Below are 20,272 nucleotides of genomic sequence, written 5' to 3'. Positions count from 1 at the left end.
ATTTCTGCTTTCAGTGCACAAATCTTTTAAACTGACTATTACTAAGGTCAGAATACTTTACTCATGCGCTATGCAAGCCTAGACTTTCCTAACTTGATACCGGTACAGAAACCGGTAACGGTATTACCGGTCAGTGAATGGTGTCGAGCGCGGAGCGAGCGAGGAGGCTAACGACGTGATGTTGACTTGCGAATTCAGTGTTTCCTTTGATATATGGTTTTTGACATAAAACACACTAATACTCGTATAAAAAATATAGTTAATCATGAAGAATCGTTAGTAATGTTATTCACTCATCAGGGTAGTCTATTCTTTTGTTAACCCTACTAATGATTAGCCAAAAAATCTACTTTTAATGCTATTAACACTTTTGTTTACTGTCAATAAAAAGACAAAAAAGAGAATAGACTACCCAATCACCACTCCATGCGGTACGCAAGCCTGGACTTACGCAACTTGATACCGGTATTGAAACCGGTACCGGTACCGGTCAGTGAGTGGTGTCGAGCGGTAGCAGGCTGACGACGTGAAGTTGACTTACGAATTCCATGTTGCCGTCTTCGACTAAAGCGCGTTGGAAGGCTAGGGCTCCCGCTTCGCCTACTATACCTTCCGCCCTGAAAAGAAAATTGTTATTTGTTTTACAAGGGGGCAAACTTGTTGTTTAACCGCTCGTGCTAATATTGATATCCGAGCAAGCGAAAGATTCCAAAATTGAACCACGAGCGTAGCGAGTTGCGAGGGTTTCAAAGCACGAGGGTTAAACAAAATTTGCCCCCGAGTGAAACACAAAATATTTCACCACACCAACCCGAAGCAAATAATAAACAAAATCAAACCAAATCAAATCCAAATTAATGTTATTATTAAATATTTATCATCCAAAATCATCATTTAAAAGTCAATTCTACCAGGAAACATAAGAAAACCACTCAAAATTGACATTTGATTACTTTGCCTCACATGTGAATAAAATGCAACTTTGCTATCAGTTTTTGAAGTGCAAAGTAAGCCTTTCCGAGCTGGTGTGGTGAAAACAAAGTTTTATGTGCTATTGTACCAATACAATAGGTACATTGCACACTTCAAACGAACAAAAAACTTGGACAATAATAGAAGAGGTTCTTTTCCTTTTATAGCTATATAATCAATTCAGGAAACAATTCTAATCGATCGATTATAGTTCACTAAATCGTTGTATAATGAATATTAAAGTTCTCTATATCATCGTATAATGAATATTTCAGCTGATTTAGAAGTGTCATACAGTATATACGACTAGAATCTCGTTACTTAGGGTTGATTTAGACGGCGCGCGAACTCGCATACGATTTTAGTTACATTGCGAACTGTGGATTACGTCCAATTCAGCCGACCAATCAAAACCCGCAATGGTATGAAACTCGCATGCGAGTTCTCGCATCGTCTAAATCGGGCTTTAACCACACTTGGAAGCATACCTGACGGTGTCATCTCCAGGTAACCTTAGGGGGCCAGTGAGTGTGCCATTGGCCGTGCCAATGTTGAGATGGTTCACTTCCTTCTTCTCGAAATGCTCGAGGAACAGCGGACGGTATTTCGGCCGGTTGGTGTCCATTGGGTCTGTGTCGTGGCCTGCAAGAAAAACGGTAAACAATATTGCCAGAACAGTGAATAGTAAGGAAGTATTGCCTTATTTAGGCCATATTTTAACAATGCTGATGCTACTGATGACAGTGATGACCATAACAAAGACATATGTACTCCGTATAAGATGAATAAAGTCTAAGGAAAAAACGTGCCTCGGAAATCAAGAAAATGTCATTCTCGGATAGATGCCGCACACACCTTTAGCCTATGCTCGGCTAGATGGCGTGACGACACCGTTTCATATTTAACAATTTTAACACATAGATAACCAGTGAATGAACATGGATCAAAATGATATAAAAATAATAAAATCATTTATCGATATGTATACATTTTTTGATAATTTTATATGTTTTTATTTTGAGTTTTAGTCGTGTGTCGATAGATGGCAGTAAATTTACTGTGACTACAAAATTTACTATGACAGTACCCCTCTATACTATTTATTCTTTTTGACCATAAAGCCGACCACTGTCTAACAGTCCGCCGGACGATATCGGCCGGTCAGTTGTTCGGAACTGTCAAATTTTTGTTCTAACTGACAGGCCGATATCGTCCGGCGGCCTGTTAGTCAGTGGTCGGCTTAATACCCAGGTGTGGTCACTAGAGGACTCACATACCTTTTTATTCTGAGTGTGCTCTCGTTTCATGGTGGCGAGGTCCAGATATCATTCATCCTATACTTTAGCATTTGATGACACTTCCTCAATTTGTTCTGATCATAGACGGACTCGACTTACGTTTCATGGTGGCGAGGTCCGCGTCGGGCTCATTAATAACCATAGTGCCGAGATCGTGGGTCAGCTCGGTGCCATCTCGCGTGGGCACTAGAGTGCCCTCGTCCCGTTTCTTCATTGTTGCGTCGTCGTAACCCTCGCCCTGCTCACAAAAAAGTAAATCGGTTATTATGTAACCATGTTTATAGTATTTTTCTCAAAAATGGACGTCAAAGTCGACTTTGCCGTGTAAAAAATAGGTCGCGAAGCGCGGAGTTTATGGTCAGTCAAAAATTAAAAAGTTAAAAACATTGCAGTCTCGATTTTAGGACTGCAATGTTGCATACAAATTCCATTATTTGTCGAGATCCAAACTTTTTAAAAGTTGAAATGGCCATATCAAATGAAGGCACAGGCCCATTAAACAGCCAAACAGATGAGTAGTACCGCGACTATTTAGCTGTCTCAAATGGGTTGGCGTATTTTTGGCAGAAAAATACACTTCTACTTTTTTATTAAAAAAAATAAAAAGGCGGCAAGGGCTTTGTTCTGTGAAAATATATACGTAAGAATGTTGCTTTTGTAAAATATTTCTATGATATTTATATTTCTTGCACCATTTTTGAGAAAAGCACTATATATGACTCGGCTGGAAGGCTACTTGCTGGCTTCGGATTCAATTAAACGGACTCCCAAGGTCGTCCATTTAAAACGAATCCTCAGCCTGCAAGTAGCTACTTCCGAGCCTCGACAATAATGTAGGTACTATTATGCAACCGTTGTTTAAGAGAGGTCAAAAAAGGCGAGTGGCGTGAGTACCTAACAATTTGAGGCGAAGCCGAATATTGTTAATAAAGACGCCACGAGTATTTTTACCTAGTTTACCCTTTGGGTTGGAATGTCAGATGGCAGTCGCTTTCGTAAAAACTAGTGCCTACGTCAAACCATGGGATTAGTTGTCAAGCGGACCCCAGGCTCTCATGAGCCGTGGCGAAATGCCGGGATAACGCGAGGAAGAAGAAGATGTGGGGTGTAACTTACAGCGCCAGCAATGATTTTGCCGTCCGGCGTGACAGTGGGTTGTTGCCTAAACGCCTGTGTTTCTCGTATTTCTCTCGCCTCGGCTATCATACTGCTTAATATCGATGGGTGTTTCGCGTTACCTGCAATCAAAGCAGTATTGTAGCAAAACCACAGAATAAATAATAGTAGTAGGTACAGAAGACTCACTCTCATTAGGACAGATATGGCCGCTAGGTGGCGACAGGACGCGCGGCTTATGGCTAGCCACCAAAATTGGTGTGGAACGGATGTACTTTTAGCTACCTGTAGCAAAGCGACGAAATCGCGGAGTGAGACACGATTGGCAAAACACACTAGAGGTAAGATACACAAGACCACAAGGACAGTGGTGTGCTCGGATGTATGATTATGGTAGTCATTTTCAATAGCACGGAAATATTATTATAAGCAGGCCAAGCATATGTAAAATGCAGAAGCCATAACATTGAATTCAGTTGGTTAAATAACTCATTCTAAAAAAAATTTGAGAAAAAAAAAACAACGAAACCAAGGTAAACATTCTGTGACAGACGGACAGCCAGACCGAGTTTACAAAAAATTTATGGCTTCCGTTTTTGCCATTTTGACTACTGCAAATGTCTCTTACTTTTATGTGATAAATGTGTCGAAGTCAAAGGTTCCACTTTATTGCTTACCATAAGGACGAGATTTGCTTGTATTTTCATAAGAATAACCTACTAAAGCGTCAATAAGGACCATCAAGCAAGCGACGAAGTGGAACTTTGTACTTGGAAACGACACAAATAATAAAATATTACTATTAGAACAAATTAAATTATTTTCAGTAACAAGTGCATATACTTGGAAAAATTCGACCTATGCCGCTGTGGCCCGGTGGCAGAATGGCACAGGCACCTGCCGCAATAGCAGAGGACGCTGGTTCGATTCCAGCCTTGGTCACTTTTTCTTAGTATATGACATTTATTTTCAGTTTATAATGAAATATTACCAGTTTATAAGAAGCGCTGGTGGCCTAGCGGTAAGAGCGTGCGACTTTCAATCCGAAGGTCGCGGGTTGAAACCTCGGCTCGTACTAATGAGTTTTTCGGAATTTGAGTGCGAAATATCATTTGATATTTGTCGGTCGCTTTTCGGTGAAGGAAAACATCGTGAGGAAACCGGACTAATCCCAATAAGGCCTAGTTTCCCCTTTGGGTTGGAAGGTCAGATGGCAATCGCTTTCGTAAAAACTAGTGCCTACGTCAAATCATGGGATTAGTTGTCAAGCGGACCCCAGGCTCCCATGGGCCGTGGTAAAATGCCGGGATAACGCCGGGAAGAAGAAGAATGAAATATTACCAATAAACTCGTGTGTTAGCAGATACTCGGCCGTTGCTCTCTCCTCCGGGTTCTTTATAAGGCACTGTGTGACAAAGTCGATGAATTCTGGCGACCATTGGTCTGGTTCTCTGGAAAACAAAAAAATCTAATCAGCAACTGTTAAAATCTTGCTTTTTTAAAGTTGACGAAATATAAAGTGAGCCGATCTTGTTCAAACTTGTTCGAGAGATCGGCTAACGAGAAATTTTATATATATTTTTTTTTTTTTTTATGCATGGGTTTACTCAATATTCGTCAATCCGACCATTTAACATATTTATATTGATGATTATGAACGACTTTTGATGGTACTGTGCTTACTTCAGAGGCAATTGTGCGACCAAACCGCTTATGATTTACCTTGTCACGCGCGATTCCAAGTAACAAACGCATATAGCGACGAGTGAGACTGATATATCTGTAGCTATGTTCACCTGAAGGACGGCGGCGGTTTGGTCGGTATCATGAAGATGGCCCTCATGGGGTGTATGTCGCCGTAGGGCGGCTTGCCCTCGGCCATCTCCAGCGCCGTGATGCCCAGCGACCAGATGTCTGGATCACTCCATCCCAGTCGCGCATACAGCGACGAGTGAGACATAGATATATCTGTGGCTATGTTCACCTGAAGGACGGCGGCGGTTTGGTCGGTATCATGAAGATGGCCCTCATGGGGTGTATGTCGCCGTAGGGCGGCTTGCCCTCGGCCATCTCCAGCGCCGTGATGCCGAGCGACCAGATGTCTGGATCACTCCATCCTAGTCACGCATACAGCGACGAGTGAGACAGATATATCTGTGGCTATGTTCACCTGAAGGACGGCGGCGGTTTGGTCGGTATCATGAAGATGGCCCTCATGGGGTGTATGTCGCCATAGGGCGGCTTGCCCTCCGCCATCTCCAGCGCCGTGATGCCGAGCGACCAGATGTCGGCCACGCAGTCGTAGCCGATCTCCTGGATCACTTCCGGTGCCATCCAGAAAGGGGTTCCGATTACTGTGTTGCGTTTGGCCATTGTGTCCTGGAAAAATAATTTGCAATTTAAAAAATAGTTCACGGGAAACGATGAATCCCAATCCCAGACATAAATATAACTCACTAATATTTACTAACAGCAACACGGTTAACTGTGCATCGGTGGACCTTATTACAAAAGGCATAAGGCCCACCGATTGAAAGTTAACTGTTTGAACGATGGTACTACCACAAGTTCAGAGCCATAACTAATAATGCGGTTTCTGCGGTTTCTGCGGCATATGAAGAGAGCTCATATAGAGCCATCAACATGGGAGCCACTAGCTGGTGACCGTCCACATTGGAGGCATATTGTTCAGACGCAGGTGCGTGAATTTGAAGCCAGGCGACGCACAGAGCTCGACGTTAAGGTCGTTAAGCTTGACGAGCTAAAGGCGAGACCACCTGTGGCCATCACGTATAATTACGTCGGAGAGGTGCTGACCTGCAGCGAATGTGGCCGCACATTTGATGCAAAGATTGGCTACGTCAGTCGCCTGAGTGCGCACCAGCGACGCTCTCAGCTGTAGCAAAGCAGTCGCTGTAGCGGAAAATAGCTGGAGAGGAGATACAAAACTTGGACCGATACTAATTTGCAGGTACTTACAGTAAGTTGTCCAGCGACTCCAAAGTCAGCCAGTTTGGCGTGACCCTCAGTATTGAGGAGAATGTTCCCCGCCTTAATGTCGCGGTGGATCTTGCGTCGCCGATGCAGGTACTCCAGGCCCTTGAGCGTGTCACACAGTATGGTCGCTATTTCATCTTCAGATAGGGTCTTCTTGCGGAGCCTCATGATGTCGGAGACGGAGCCTGCACCGCAGTATTCCATTACGATCTGGAAGATATGAACAAATATTAGGCTACTTTTCCACTTAGGTGGAGACGATCGGAGATGATGGGAGACGTGGAGGACACACTTATGATTATGACCCCTCCCCTCTGATTACGATGGGTGAGAGAGAAAGAGACTTACCCAGAGGTCGGTATTCTTGAAGTAGCTGCCATAGTATTTGACGACGTAGGGGCTGTCATGCTGCATGATGCTGATCTCCTGCAGCTCCATGTCCACTTGCACTTGCTTGAAGCAGAACAGAGACAAATGCTACGATGGGTGAGAGAAGAAGAGACTTACCCAGAGGTCGGTATTCTTGAAGTATCTGCCATAGTATTTGACGACGTAGGGGCTGTCATGCTGCATGTTGTTGATCTCCTGCAGCTCCATGTCCACTTGCACTTGCTTGATGAAGAACAGAGACAAATGCTACGATGGGTGAGAGAGAAAGAGACTTACCCAGAGGTCGGTATTCTTGAAGTAGCTGCCATAGTATTTGACGACGTAGGGGCTGTCATGCTGCATGATGCTGATCTCCTGCAGCTCCATGTTCACTTGCACTTGTTTGATGAAGAACAGAGACAAATGCTACGATGGGTGAGACAGAAAGAGACTTACCCAGAGGTCGGTATTCTTGAAGTAGCTGCCATAGTATTTGACGACGTACGGGCTGTCGCACTGCTGCATGATGCTGATCTCCTGCAGCTCCATGTTCACTTGCACTTGCTTGATGAAGAACAGAGACAAATGCTACGATGGGTGAGACAGAAAGAGACTTACCCAGAGGTCGGTATTCTTGAAGTAGCTGCCATAGTATTTGACGACGTAAGGGCTGTCGCACTGCTGCATGATGCTGATTTCCTTGATGATCTCCTGCAGGTCCGTGTCCACTGGCACTTGCTTGATGGCGAGGACCTGCCCGCTTTCTTTGTGGAGGGCCTAGAATTATTACAGTGATGGTTTAGTTTTGGGATCTCCAAACATTTTTGTTCTGAGGGCACGACCGGCCTTCTCATTGGAAGGCTCGAGACCAGATCTGGCCAGAGACGTCTCGTTTGGTTTAAGAGCTGAGTTTACAGTTATGAAACTTATGAATATACCTAGAACTTTCTTTGCAAAAACGGGGGATTGACAAAATTAACTGTTAGCAATATGGCCAGATAGAATGTCATCCTGGTCATCCACTATTCCCTAGTTCCCTACCAATTTCTCATGCACCGGTAGGAATTCATGGTTCTTCGAGATAGGGAGTTAGAGGCTGGCGTTTTTGACATAAGACATTGTCTAAAGCAGCCATTCTCAAAGGGTTCCGCAAAGCCTCTGTTGGGGTTCCGCGAAAATACTTCTAATAATAAGAAAAAAACAATAGGTATGTCTGATCGACAGTGAAGAACGAAAATATTTAAATTGGGGTGCCGTCAAATATTTAGCTTTCCAAAAGGGTTCCGTCACCAAAAAAGTGTGAGAACCACTGGTCTAAAGTACCTTATAAACGCTTCCATAGGAACCCTCTCCAAGCTTGCAGATGATGTCGAACACCTCCTCCGGCTGCCGAGTGAGACTCTCCTCCGAGAGCTTCTTCAACTCACTGCAACAAACAAACACAGGTTTATACACAAATCGAATGAAAGAAACAAGTTATCGACTTCTTTGATGCGCAAGAAACGTGAAGACATAAATCCCATGGGGAATAAGAGACATGAACATTGTTGACTGTCAATCGTTAAATCTACTTGAACGCTGACTGTCAATCGTTAAATCTACTTCTTCTTCTTCTTCCTAGCCTTAATCCCATCATTTGGGGTCGGCTCTCCTAGTAATTCTTCGCCAGGACTGTCTGTCCCGGGTCGTCTGGGCTGGTATTTTTGATTTATTTAAGTCCCTATTTATAGTGACCATCCATGTTTGTCGGGGTCTTCCTCGCCTCGTCGACGGCGGTGGGTAAATGTGCAGCACTTTCTGTGTCATGTGGTCAGGTGGTCGCCGCATGACGTGACCATACCATCTGAGTCGAGTTTCTTCCAGTTTGTCAGGGATAGGTTTTACTCTGAAACTGCCTCGTATGTGTAAGTTTCGTACGCGATCCAGTAATGTCACACCACCTGCCCAACGCAGCATTCTCATTTCCGCAGTGTGCAGCTTATTTTCCTGTTGTTTCTTTAAAGGCCAACACTCCGCCCCATATAACATAGCTGGACGCACTGCAGCCCTGTACACTTTACCCTTGATGTGCACAGGCATTCTTTTGTCACACAGCACACCCGACAGCTCCTTCCACTTCATCCATCCTGTGTTTATTCGGTGGGTTATGTCAGCATCTATAGATCCATCGCTGCTAATAACTGAGCCAAGATATTTAAAGCTGTCTACCTTTTTTAGTGGGGTGTGCTGTAGTTTAATGGTGTCAAGGCTACTAACGCCGCTAAAGTTACAGTGAAGGTATTCAGTCTTTGGTCTACTGATACGTAGCCCAGCTGATTCCAGTGCTGTCCTCCAATTTTCTAGAATTACTTCTAGGTTGTTTGCGTTTTCGCTGATCAAAACGATGTCGTCTGCGTATAGTAGGTTCCACGGCGGTGCTTGCTGCAAGCTGGCTGTTAGATGGTTCATAACCAGGTTAAACAAGAAGGGACTCAATACTGAGCCTTGATGAACGCCGACCTGGACTTCAAATTCTTCGCTCGTTCCGGCTGCGCAGCGCACTTTTGTTTTGACGTTTAAGTACATGTCTCTCACAACATTCACGTAATGCTCTGGTATGTTGTGCGCTTGCATGGCTTGCCAAATCAACTTTCGTGGAACTCGGTCGAACGCCTTTTCCAGATCGATGAAAACCATATGTAGGTCAGTCTTGTTGTCCCTATACTGTTCCATTAAAATTCTGACTGTGTGGATGGCGTCGGTGGTCGATTTACCTGCGACGAAGCCACACTGGTTTTCTGTTCGTTTCGTAATCGTTAAATCGTTAAATCTACTACTGCTAGTTAATGGCTGCCGTTAAGAGCCGAGCCGTAATAATAATGAAATAATATTCTCTCATTACAATGGGATTCTCAGCGTCAGCAGTTGAAAAGCAGCTTACTATTGACCAATGTTTCGGGTGTAGTGTCTGGCTAACAATGGATGAGATTTCAAAGTAATATGCTTTTGTAAATCTCTTTCTCGTTTTCGTATACTACAAATACGAAAACGAGAAAGAGAAATTTCTCCGCATTCGACGCAAATCTCAACCCTCAGTTCCAATTCAGCACACTTCCTAAATATTCCATATTTTTGCATACAGGAATAAGTTTTGTAAACATTTACTTTGATGATAACTTTTTATCAGAAAGGCCAACTAATGCAATGCAAGTTTTGTATATAAATAAATGCTATCTATTCGACTTTTATAAGTCCGTGGTTCGGAGATAATAACTTGACCCTAAGCGCTTTTGCATATCAGCTATTGCGCTTTCAGCCTTTGGAGGAAACAGTCGTGAACAGGTAAAACAAGAACCCAAATCTTCAGCAATGAAGTTATTGACAGCAGTGGCACTGCTATATGCAGTGTTCACTGCCGCAATTGCCACCAACAACTGCACCGTCTGTCTCAACGGCCACTGTCACGCCTCATCCAGCTTTTATGGAGGCATCAACAAGCTCTCCACCGGTCGCATGGCCATCGACTTCAACTCCAACATCCTCTACCATTACAACGAAGGCATCAAGGCCATCAACTTGGACACCAACACCATGACAGCTGTACCAATGCAAGGTAAAGGAAACTACTTAAGCGTAGACCAAGACACTGGAGATTTGTATTATTACAAGAACGCTAATTTCAACAACACCATCTACAAATATCATCCTAAAAATGGACTAACTGAAGTTATTAATGTCCCGATTGAGAATAATCCGCCTCCTTTAAACGTATTGGTACATAACGGTTCTTTATATTTCAACACTCATCGTGAATCCGGATATGATATTGCAAGTGGATTGAATATCTTAAAAGGATCTGTGATTGAAAGAATACCTGCTTTAGAAAATTTCACTGTTAATAACATAGTGTTTGATAAAAATGGAATTATGTATATCAAATCTGGTCCAGAGATCTATAAAGTGAAGCCAAACACGAATGAAGCTGTTTTGTTCATACGAGCGAAATACTTGATAAGTGGAGATAGGAATGGTGAAGTATATTTCTTTGATCCAACAAATAGATTCATCTACAAAGTAAATGCAGATGGGGATGATTTGATCAACATCGGAGCATATGACGCTTCCAGGGATGGACGCAAGCGACCGAATCTAAAGGAGTTCATATTTGACAAGAACGGCAATCTAATTTTCAAAGACAAATGGTCGACTTTGTACTATAAGTCTAATGCAGCAAGGTGCACTTTCACATTTGAGGGAAACACAGGGCGTACTAGAATAACTGAACTGTAAACAGGTGAAATAAAAAACAGATGTAGTGCATAATTTTTTTCCATGTTATTTTCACGGAAACGAACGTGTCTTGCTATTTCAGTTAGTTTCGGTACAAAAAGTACTGAGGTTGACTGAAGTAGCATGACAAATACGAACGTTCCGAGAAAATACGATCTTCTTCCTCCTTGACCTTTTCCCATTTACTTGGGGTCGGCCTTTCTTGTCCTTTTCCTCCATAATCCACGATTTTTGGCTATTTCAGCGTCTGTATTTACATCTTTCATGTCTTTTTCGACTGTCGTCAGCCAGGTGGCAGGTGGTCTTCCTTTTCCTCGTTCCGAGAAAATACGATGGAAAACAATTATGCACTACATCTGAAAAAACATGAAGCATATTTAGATATTAAAAGTTGCTTATACTAAGTTTTAAATATAATTTCAAATTTCGGCTCGCAGTATCGGAAGGTCGTCATTAGTCATTAGAGATGAAATTAAAGTACTTAGGGCAGCTGTGATTAGACTGATTAGGGTGTGCTCCCGGTACTGGTTTTCTATACAAAATATGTTCCGGACATTCCGGGCATTCTCACCATGCAAATTCAGATATCGACCGGGCCCTGCACCTTTTAATTTTTAAGGGGACCTTTTGTTTTTCTGTGTCAGTTTAATCCTTGTAAGTAAATGTTAAGTAGAGAGCCTTAATTACAATATTTGTCATTAATTACTTAATGTAACATTCTGCTCCTTTCCTCAACCTTGGTACAAGCTTCCCTGATTTATAACAAAAACAAATTACGGGTTCATTGGCCGAATTCCAATATCAAAACACAAAAATAACTCACCCAACCTCTTACCTTACCTATCACATTTATACTATTAACAACTTTATTCAAACCACATAAAGTTCCAATTCCGAAAATAGTTACAATTTTTATAAGAGTTTCAAGCCGGTCGATTCTTTTATCGCTTTTATCAGTGTTATTTTAAAATGCACTCTATTTCCTACAGGTCAAGGTTCGAACTAAAATTGTGTAAGATAAGACATTTAGACAGCAACATGTGTGTAGGCATAATTTTTCAGTGTCAACGACCAGCTATCACGAAGGGTCGGTCATTACTCAAACTATTACGGCCTGTGTTACGGGGGTTACGTGATTTCCATGTTATTTCATATTTATGACGGTTATTTTAAAGGGTATAAGTGGTACAACACAACCTTTCCCACTTTTCCCAGGCAAGGAGAAAGAGGCAAGCACTCCTAGTCTTCCTCTTCTTCCTCGCGTTATCCCGGCATTTTGCCACGGCTCATGGGAGCCCCAGGCTCCGCTTGACAAGTAATCCCAAAAATTCACGTAGGCACTAGTGTTTACGAAAGCGACTGCCATCTGACCTTCCAACCCAGAGAGGAAACTAGGCCTTATTGGGATATTAGTTTAGTCCTGTTTCCTCACGATGTTTTCCTTCACCAAAAAGCAACACATTATATAAAAGAGGCAAGACATACTATGAGTTATTTATGGACTTTGAAGCGTCTTCAACTTTTCACCGGATGATGCGTCGCGAGGAATGTTTGTTAAGAACCACTAGAATCACTTCATTTACCTACCCTCGCCCAGCGCAGCTGTGGTCAGCAATTTCCATTGGTTCTTAAAAAACATATCCCTCGCTACGCATTCTCGGACAACCTTGTTGGAAACGCAGTCATGCCGTCTTGTCGAGGCACCCCAAGACAGGCCGAGAACGAGTGTGTACATACTGCTCCCTTCTCGTCTCGCTCTTCCTCGTCTCGTGTCGCGCTTCTCCGATTGGATCAGAGCGGTGCCGAAACTCTCGGCGAGAGGCTCTCGACGAATGTGTACAGCCGACATGAGCCTTTGCCTGGGGGTTAAAAATGAAGCAGAACATTTTTAAACAGGACGCTGACCAAGTCGCAGGCGGTAAGCTCGTTGTCAATATTATACTTAGTTAAAATCAAAAGATTTGATTTGATTACAATTAAACAAAGGCAAGATAACATTTGTTTTACTCTTTTGTTCTATTGTTTTGGGTTTTCTCAGGAGAGTCATGACTCATGAGCCCGGAAGGATAAAAATAAGCCATAATTTGGGACACAATATTGCCTACGGTTGCAGTTTTGTAAATTTTTAGGGTTCCGTACCCAAAGGGTAAAACGGGACCCTATTACTAAGACTTCGCTGTCCGTCCGTCCGTTCGTCCGTCTGTCACCAGGCTGTATCTCACGAACCGTGATAGCTAGACAGTTGAAATTTTCACAGATGATGTATTTCTGTTGCCGCTATAACAACAAATACTAAAAACAGAATAAAATAAAGATTTAAATGGGGCTCCCATACAACAAACGTGATTTTTGACCAAAGTTAAGCAACGTCGGGAGGGGTCAGTACTTGGATGAGTGACCGTTTTCTTTTTGCTTTTTTTTGTTTTTTTTTTTTGCATTATGGTACGGAACCCTTCGTGCGCGAGTCCGACTCGCACTTGCCCGGTTTTTGGTTTAAGCGAGCGCAAAGCGCTAACGTAGCTTCCCTGCTGGGCAAAAATGTTTTCGTTCGTTCGACTATTCTCGTTTACAGGAGGTATTTCTCAACCAATTATCGTAAAAAGTTGTGAGCAAGTTCGATAATTACCAATACGAATATTTTTATCGATTCAATTTTTTTTTCTCAATGCTAAAATGGAGTTCGCGAATTACATAGTCCAGGTGGCCTAGCTTGCGCTTTGCCATCTAATCGCTTTGTTTCTCTATCACTCCAGAACTCCAGATTAGTATGACAGTGACACTTGCGTTTCCTTCGCTACGGATCGTTATATTAGCGATTGGCATGTTATCTACGGAGTCAGAGCTGCCAGTTAATGGTAATCCATCGTATCGTATTCAAATTTATTTTATTAGCCACAAAATGAAATGCCATACATTGACGAATAAGTATAACAGAGTTTGAGGAAAATGCTCCAGTTTTATATTATTATGTATCCAATACGAGGAAGCTGATTCACGATACTACGCGTGTGTCGACGTACTTACAGAAAAACTAAATTTACCGACCGTGGACCTTATTTCTTTACAATAAGGTGTACGAATAGTAGGTTATCAGTGATTGGGTACTTAGAACCAAAACAATTTTAAAATAAATAAACAAAACGCATATGGCGACCGATGTCGTTATAACAACATTTAGGCCACAGAACAGAAGCAGTCAGTAGAATGAACCCGGTAATGTTGACGCAGGCGAAGTCACGGGCAGAGGCAAAGGCTATAAGAGTAAATATAGTAGGTATATATACTGACGGACAACGAACATGATTCAAATATAATTTTGATGTAAGTGTACATTCGAAATGGCCTTTGTATTAAAACATATAACCTGAATTTCTGAAGTTCAATAGACGCAAGGATATTGACTCTGCTGAAAGGCTCTTAGACACCGCTATTCATACGAGACACCTGACACCATTGTTAGATACATTATAGACTGAGAGCTAGTCCCAGGAAATGGTTCACGATTTCGAAAGCAGCGCAACTAAATAGACAGTTACTAACCTGATGAGGTATCTCCAATAGAACTGCATAATATTTATCTAGATATATTCTGTAGGTTCTGGCCCCATTCTTATTACCCTTAAGGCCCGTCTTTATACATACATATGTAAATGCAGTAAAAAAAAATAAAGAATTAATGTCCTTAGTGTCCTTACCAGGAATCTAACCCAGAACCACAAGCTTTACTGGCATCGTTCCACTGACAACTAAGGCAACTAGGCTAAAGAGGCCAGCTTAATTTTTCAAAAAGCAGGATGGCTCCTGCAGGCCTATTATGGAAGGCTTTATTTATCCACATGATAAAATAACAGTTTTATCGCGCTGTCACGTAGACGAGAACGACCATATCCGTACTGATAGTGGTGACGATTGATCTCCTTATTTACACAAAGTAAACGTTGTTGGTGCTGCGAAAAGAACTCAATCTCTTTTCTTTCTTTCAAAGTGTTTATTGGAAGCCCACTGGTAAGTGTGGAGTGAATATAGGTAAGAAGGCTCGGTACCAATACCTGGCACGTAAATAGTGATATCATCCGATCGATATTTTAATATCAACAAACAGTTCAGCTCTGCAAGTACTCGTATCTAGATCACATATTGGCAAAATGTCGTAACCATTTTTTGCTGTCTAGCGTACAGTACAGCGGCGACAGATAAAAAATTATGTATAACACAGGGTACCTATTTTTTTATTTAAATCTTCACTTAATTTTATGTGAAGTAAAAGGCGAGAAAATTTGTTGCAAAGTCTTCTTTGGAAAGGACTATAATTTCTAGAGAAAACTTATTTTCTTAGACAAGTTTAAACGAACTAAAGTTTTGAAATAGTCCAAAGATGCGTGTCTTTATCAACACAACATTGATAAACCCACTTTGTCAGTAGAAAAAGGCGCGAAATCAAATTGTCTATGAAAGGAAACACTTCGGGCCAATTTTTTTTAAATCTCCTTTTTTTTCTACTGGCGAAAATGGCTTGGAAAACTGGAGAAATTCAGCTCTTCTTACCCCGGAGGCCGCTCATTAGCGCTCATCCTATCAGCTCTTCGTTTCTTGCAGGTGTTGCAGTTCAGAGTAGGAGCTCCCCCCTCCCACACCCCTCCCTTCCAGAACACGAGGCGCCCGTCACTGTCCATGGGTGCCCATAGCTGCCCATGAGGCAAAGGTTGAGGTAGTAGGTCGTACTGTTGAGTGACTGTGACTTCTCAAATCATGAGACAACTTTTTTGGAAGAGAGGGTTTTGTAGGTACAGGTCGGCACACCGCGGCTCGCGAGCCACATACGGCTCTTTGAAGATACTTTGGCTGCACCTCAAGTCACCGAAAACATTAAAACATTCTTTGATCACGGAAATCACCAGTTGAAAGTTGAAACTAGTGATTTGTACTGCGGTTACATCAGAAATTGAACTCTGGTATAGGATTCACAATATCACTTCCACAACTCCGTAAAACGTGCACAATATTGGCAAGTTCATTGAAACCCAAAAATAAACTTTATCCGTTCGTAGAAGTATAATGTAAACTTTGAACAAAACTTTTCACTACACTGAACACTATTTATCGAGGTCACATTGCATTAAAAATAAACGTTCATAAACTTATGACACATGTGGCTTTTATGTAACCAAGGCATCCAAAAGCGATTAACAAAACTCCAGTCCCGAAATATCACGTATCCTTTATGGATGGAAACGGGTATAGGACGTCCGCCCTCTTCCCGCGTTGGATACAGACTGCCTTTGATGTTAAAATATATTCAAACTTGGAACTGGCCATCTAGATCTGGAGCGTTCAGAAATCTCATTCCATTCTCGTTCTAAATTTGAAATGTCTCAGGAGATTCCACCTTGTTTACGAGACGAAAGAAATATATTGACAGACCGTGGGTGGTATTTACGTGTGTCAATGACGAATATGGGAGATTTGGGTTCTTTATCGGGTTGTGTGGGAATTGATATATTTTTCTAGTAATAGCTTTTAATGATAACGGCGATAACCTCTACCTATAGCTCTACTATGAGTTCCGTGAATGACAGTGAAAAGTGAAGACAGTGAGAAAGTTAAGGAAAATGTATGGAGTAATTGTACAGTGCCTCTACCGGTCACGTAAAGAACTAAAAATTTCAATTTGTACCATGAGTTACAAACGTTTTTACGCGAGTTTTCCATACTTGCCTAACTTCACACCTAAAACGCTCTCTTTCTAATTATATAATGAAAACTGAGCCAGAATTATTCTGCGTAAATACTTTACGCGAGTAAACGTGACAGATGTTATGGAAAAATACGTGCGTTTCCAACGTGACATTTCTGTCAACTTGTAAACAGAACAAATACGCAGATTTTTCACGAATATCAATGCAATTTTCAACGTAATATGTATAAATTTATAACAGTATGTGAACTTCAAGCAAAACTTTAAGGGATAAATCAATTAATAGTTCGATAAAAGGCTGATTTAGTACAAAGGTAATGAGTTATACTTGACATCATATTTTCCTATTTCTACTGCTACATTTGCGAAAATCACATTGCTTACGAGCAGTTTTTGGTTTTAGGCAAGAAGCTGATTGAAAACAACATTTCCATGAAAACCCGGATTGCATCATGTATGCATGTAGAAGTTACATATGTATTAAGAATTAAGGCTCAATACAAGGAGCGGTACATAGACATGTTGCTGTTTTTGTTGCTGTGCTGTGGGTGCACATAACACATAGTAAGAATAAGACATACCGCAAGACCTATTATAATATTTACACAAGAATTGCTACGTATTTTATTAAGCATTATTATCTTAAATAAAATAAAACATACAAATGTTCTGTGGGTTTATTTATTTTTCTTTACTAAGTAAGTATTATTTTATTTTCCGTTGTTCAAATTATTGTGTTTGGTACCTAGGTAATCGTTTTTCATGTCAACTTGGTAACAGGAAATATAAAACTTTCTTCAAAAACTTTTCCTGGTGGTTCTGAATCTGAAAATTTAAATAAGATTTAAACACATTTATTGCCAAAAACCCGCTGCGTGGGTTCATTTTGTATTGGAAATGGGGCGCTTGGCACTGAAATATACTCGAGATCATATAGGTACTATAAAATTAAAATCGCTATTAAGGTCATACGTAGGGTCTGTGCGGAAAGAGAAGAGTCGTAGGTATAATGTATGGGCTCCCCTAAATTTCACGACTTTTCTCTTTCCGGACACTCTATTAGATAATGTTACTTAGCAGTAGGAGACGGCCGCTGTCATGATGCGGACTGAAGCGGACCATTATAATACATACCTATTTTAATATTTTAAGATTTCTTCTCATGTGTGTATTATTTTCATCATAGGTAATAAATATGTAGCCAAAAGTAGCCTGTATAATCGCGCCGTATACTTTGCTTCCTATTTTTTAACACGCAATGTCATAATTTTAACTCGATTATTAATGATGTTTACGTAATTATCATATTTTGCAATTTTTGTCTTGAATACAATTATATTTTAATTTATACATTGTTTACTAACATTGATGTGTTTATTATTTTCGTAACTATGGCAACGTCAAATCTTTAAAAAATTGTAGAATGAAGGTTGAGTCAGTAACAAAGTGACAAAACTGGTCTTAGAGCATTTAATAACTGGAGTGGCCATTGAGTGCTTACTGTTAGGATTTAGGATTAGGGTTCCAAGCAGGAAAGAAAAGCTTGTTTTAACACCATATTGGTAATGTTTATTAATCTCAAGCAAGACTACATAGTAATGGCGTCTCATACGAGAAGAAAGAACACCTACATTTGTTTTATATTGACAACCGAATAAATCAAATATCATAGTCGTAGTAGTCTCGTAGGTATACTCTTTATTTTTTTCCTGACATTATTACTTACCCCTCTGCCGAAAAACTTGCACAATTGTGCAAACTTTTGTATGGACTGACATGGCTATTTGTACGTTACGTACAAATCATGTAGAAATAGCAATACATTTGACGTCCCCTCCCCCGCAAAAATCGGCAGACTGTTTTGTAAAGAAAATGACAGCGATGACATCTCCCTTCTAAATGCTCTTAGTGGATGGTAGAGGTAAGGAATACAATCTCCATGTAATTAATAATGAAAAAGTGTCCGTCAAAAACCTTAAGAGGGAAGTATACTACGTAATCGTCCATACAAAAAGAGAAAACGTTTTTCCACTTGTAAATACGAGTATCTTCCATTCCCCATGATTTTTAGTACGGTATTGATACAATGAAAAACTAGGTTTATGGGTTTTCTTTTTTTCGCTACTCTGGAGAGATTTAGAAAAATTATAATAGCTGACAGCGTGCCCAGTTTTTGCAAATATTCTCCCATAAAGGAGTTTTCTCATAAAGTCATAAAGGATTCTCCTTACCTCTACCCTCCATATTCACGGCTACCATCAGTATATGTAAAGCCTAACAAGTTCCTTTTTAGCCCTCGCCACGTTGCGGATTTTCGATGGAACTAATTTATTTTAATGGCAATTATTTTGTTTGACATCCGACATTGAAAGTCATTGAATGTCACCGATGTAAACAAATCGAAAATGATTGTAAATATTTCAGGATAATAATAGATTTTGCAATCAAAATGCCCAAAAAAATTCACACCGATGCTAAACAAATAATTTTAAATACATTAAAATACTTGCGACAGAAAAAGGATACGGGATTCAGTAGCATTCCATTAAACAATGTTGTGAAATTATTTGTTGACATGACGGGTACTGATTTTCATAGTGAGTTTGTAATAAACTGGTTAGTTTTGTACTAAATATGAATATTAATTATTAAATTATTATTTTTCTCATTTAAGGCGTCTTTAGTGCTATAATCAAAAATATTTATTATAAGAATGAGCCATTACCACCACGAGTGACTGAATCTGGTAAATATATATACGGAGGTCGAATATTTAGAATCAAATTATGGCGGATAGGTAAATTATTCATACTTAATTATCAACTAAACATGCTCTTTCGATTGGGTTTCGATTGGGAAACATACTTCTACAACTCACATGTACATAATTGTATACCTCACTCGCTCTTGCACGATGCCAATACACACTGTCCCGACTATTCATGACGTACACGTATTGTTGCTATATGTAAGCTGTTTGTAGCGACATTATATCAGGGCTAAAAAAGAACTTGTCAGGCTATAACATTACTTTCTGTGCATCTCACTTGCACTAATATGCGAGAGCGAGATGCATAGATAGTAAATTACGTAGACGTGAGAAAATGTGTCAATTTTGTTATTTAGTTCTTTAGGTGAATCCTAGAGGCGCTGTATAAAACTCCGATATAACTCTTGCTCTGTTTTATAGTATACTTAGAAAGGGACAACATCGTTTGGAGTGGAGTGAAGTTAGGTACATAAGACCGTAAAGAAACGTAAAACGTGACTCACGGCACGTTTATTCACCGAGTGTAAGTGAAAAATACTCTGCCAACTGATAGTAGAGCTACTAATTCTTCATAAGCCGCTTCCACCTTGCACGTGAACTGTTATCGTTGGTATTGCTATAATTTTTTTCAGATTTTAAATTAACTGGTATTACATTGCTCTACGTTTTTTACGCACAAAAATGTTACGTTTAAGTTACCATGTTTTCATTTGTTTTATGTTTAAAATACACATAAAATAAACAGGAATGTTTAAAGCATAAATTGCCGTCACCCATATCCCTATA

The 20,272-nt window shown here is 40.7% G+C and overlaps 1 protein-coding gene across 3 annotated transcripts in view; it reads right to left on the bottom strand.

Moving 5' to 3' along the window:
• LOC134679847 (serine/threonine-protein kinase hippo-like) overlaps positions 1-20,272 on the bottom strand; it is a 43,951-nt gene that overhangs the window by 6,223 nt on the left and 17,456 nt on the right. The window contains exons 1-10 of one of the 3 annotated variants that reach the window (XM_063538756.1): positions 15,567-15,892; positions 8,076-8,178; positions 7,371-7,529; positions 6,366-6,593; positions 5,557-5,765; positions 4,728-4,837; positions 3,387-3,508; positions 2,370-2,508; positions 1,461-1,614; positions 542-617 (exon numbers count right to left, since the gene is read on the bottom strand). In XM_063538756.1, coding sequence (XP_063394826.1) covers positions 542-617; positions 1,461-1,614; positions 2,370-2,508; positions 3,387-3,508; positions 4,728-4,837; positions 5,557-5,765; positions 6,366-6,593; positions 7,371-7,529; positions 8,076-8,178; positions 15,567-15,694 — 1,428 coding nt within the window. In that variant the 5' untranslated portion in view covers positions 15,695-15,892. Of the gene's footprint in view, positions 1-451; positions 618-1,460; positions 1,615-2,369; positions 2,509-3,386; positions 3,509-4,727; positions 4,838-5,556; positions 5,766-6,365; positions 6,594-7,370; positions 7,530-8,075; positions 8,179-15,566; positions 15,893-20,272 lie in introns of those variants that run through there. The other 2 variants (XM_063538758.1, XM_063538757.1) reach the window with 2 other exon arrangements.

The sequence above is a fragment of the Cydia fagiglandana genome, chromosome 3 (genome assembly GCF_963556715.1).
Source record: "Cydia fagiglandana chromosome 3, ilCydFagi1.1, whole genome shotgun sequence".
In the NCBI taxonomy this organism is placed as follows: domain Eukaryota; kingdom Metazoa; phylum Arthropoda; class Insecta; order Lepidoptera; family Tortricidae; genus Cydia; species Cydia fagiglandana.
Note: the sequence above shows the minus strand (reverse complement) of the source record. Positions and strands in the feature narration are given on the sequence as shown.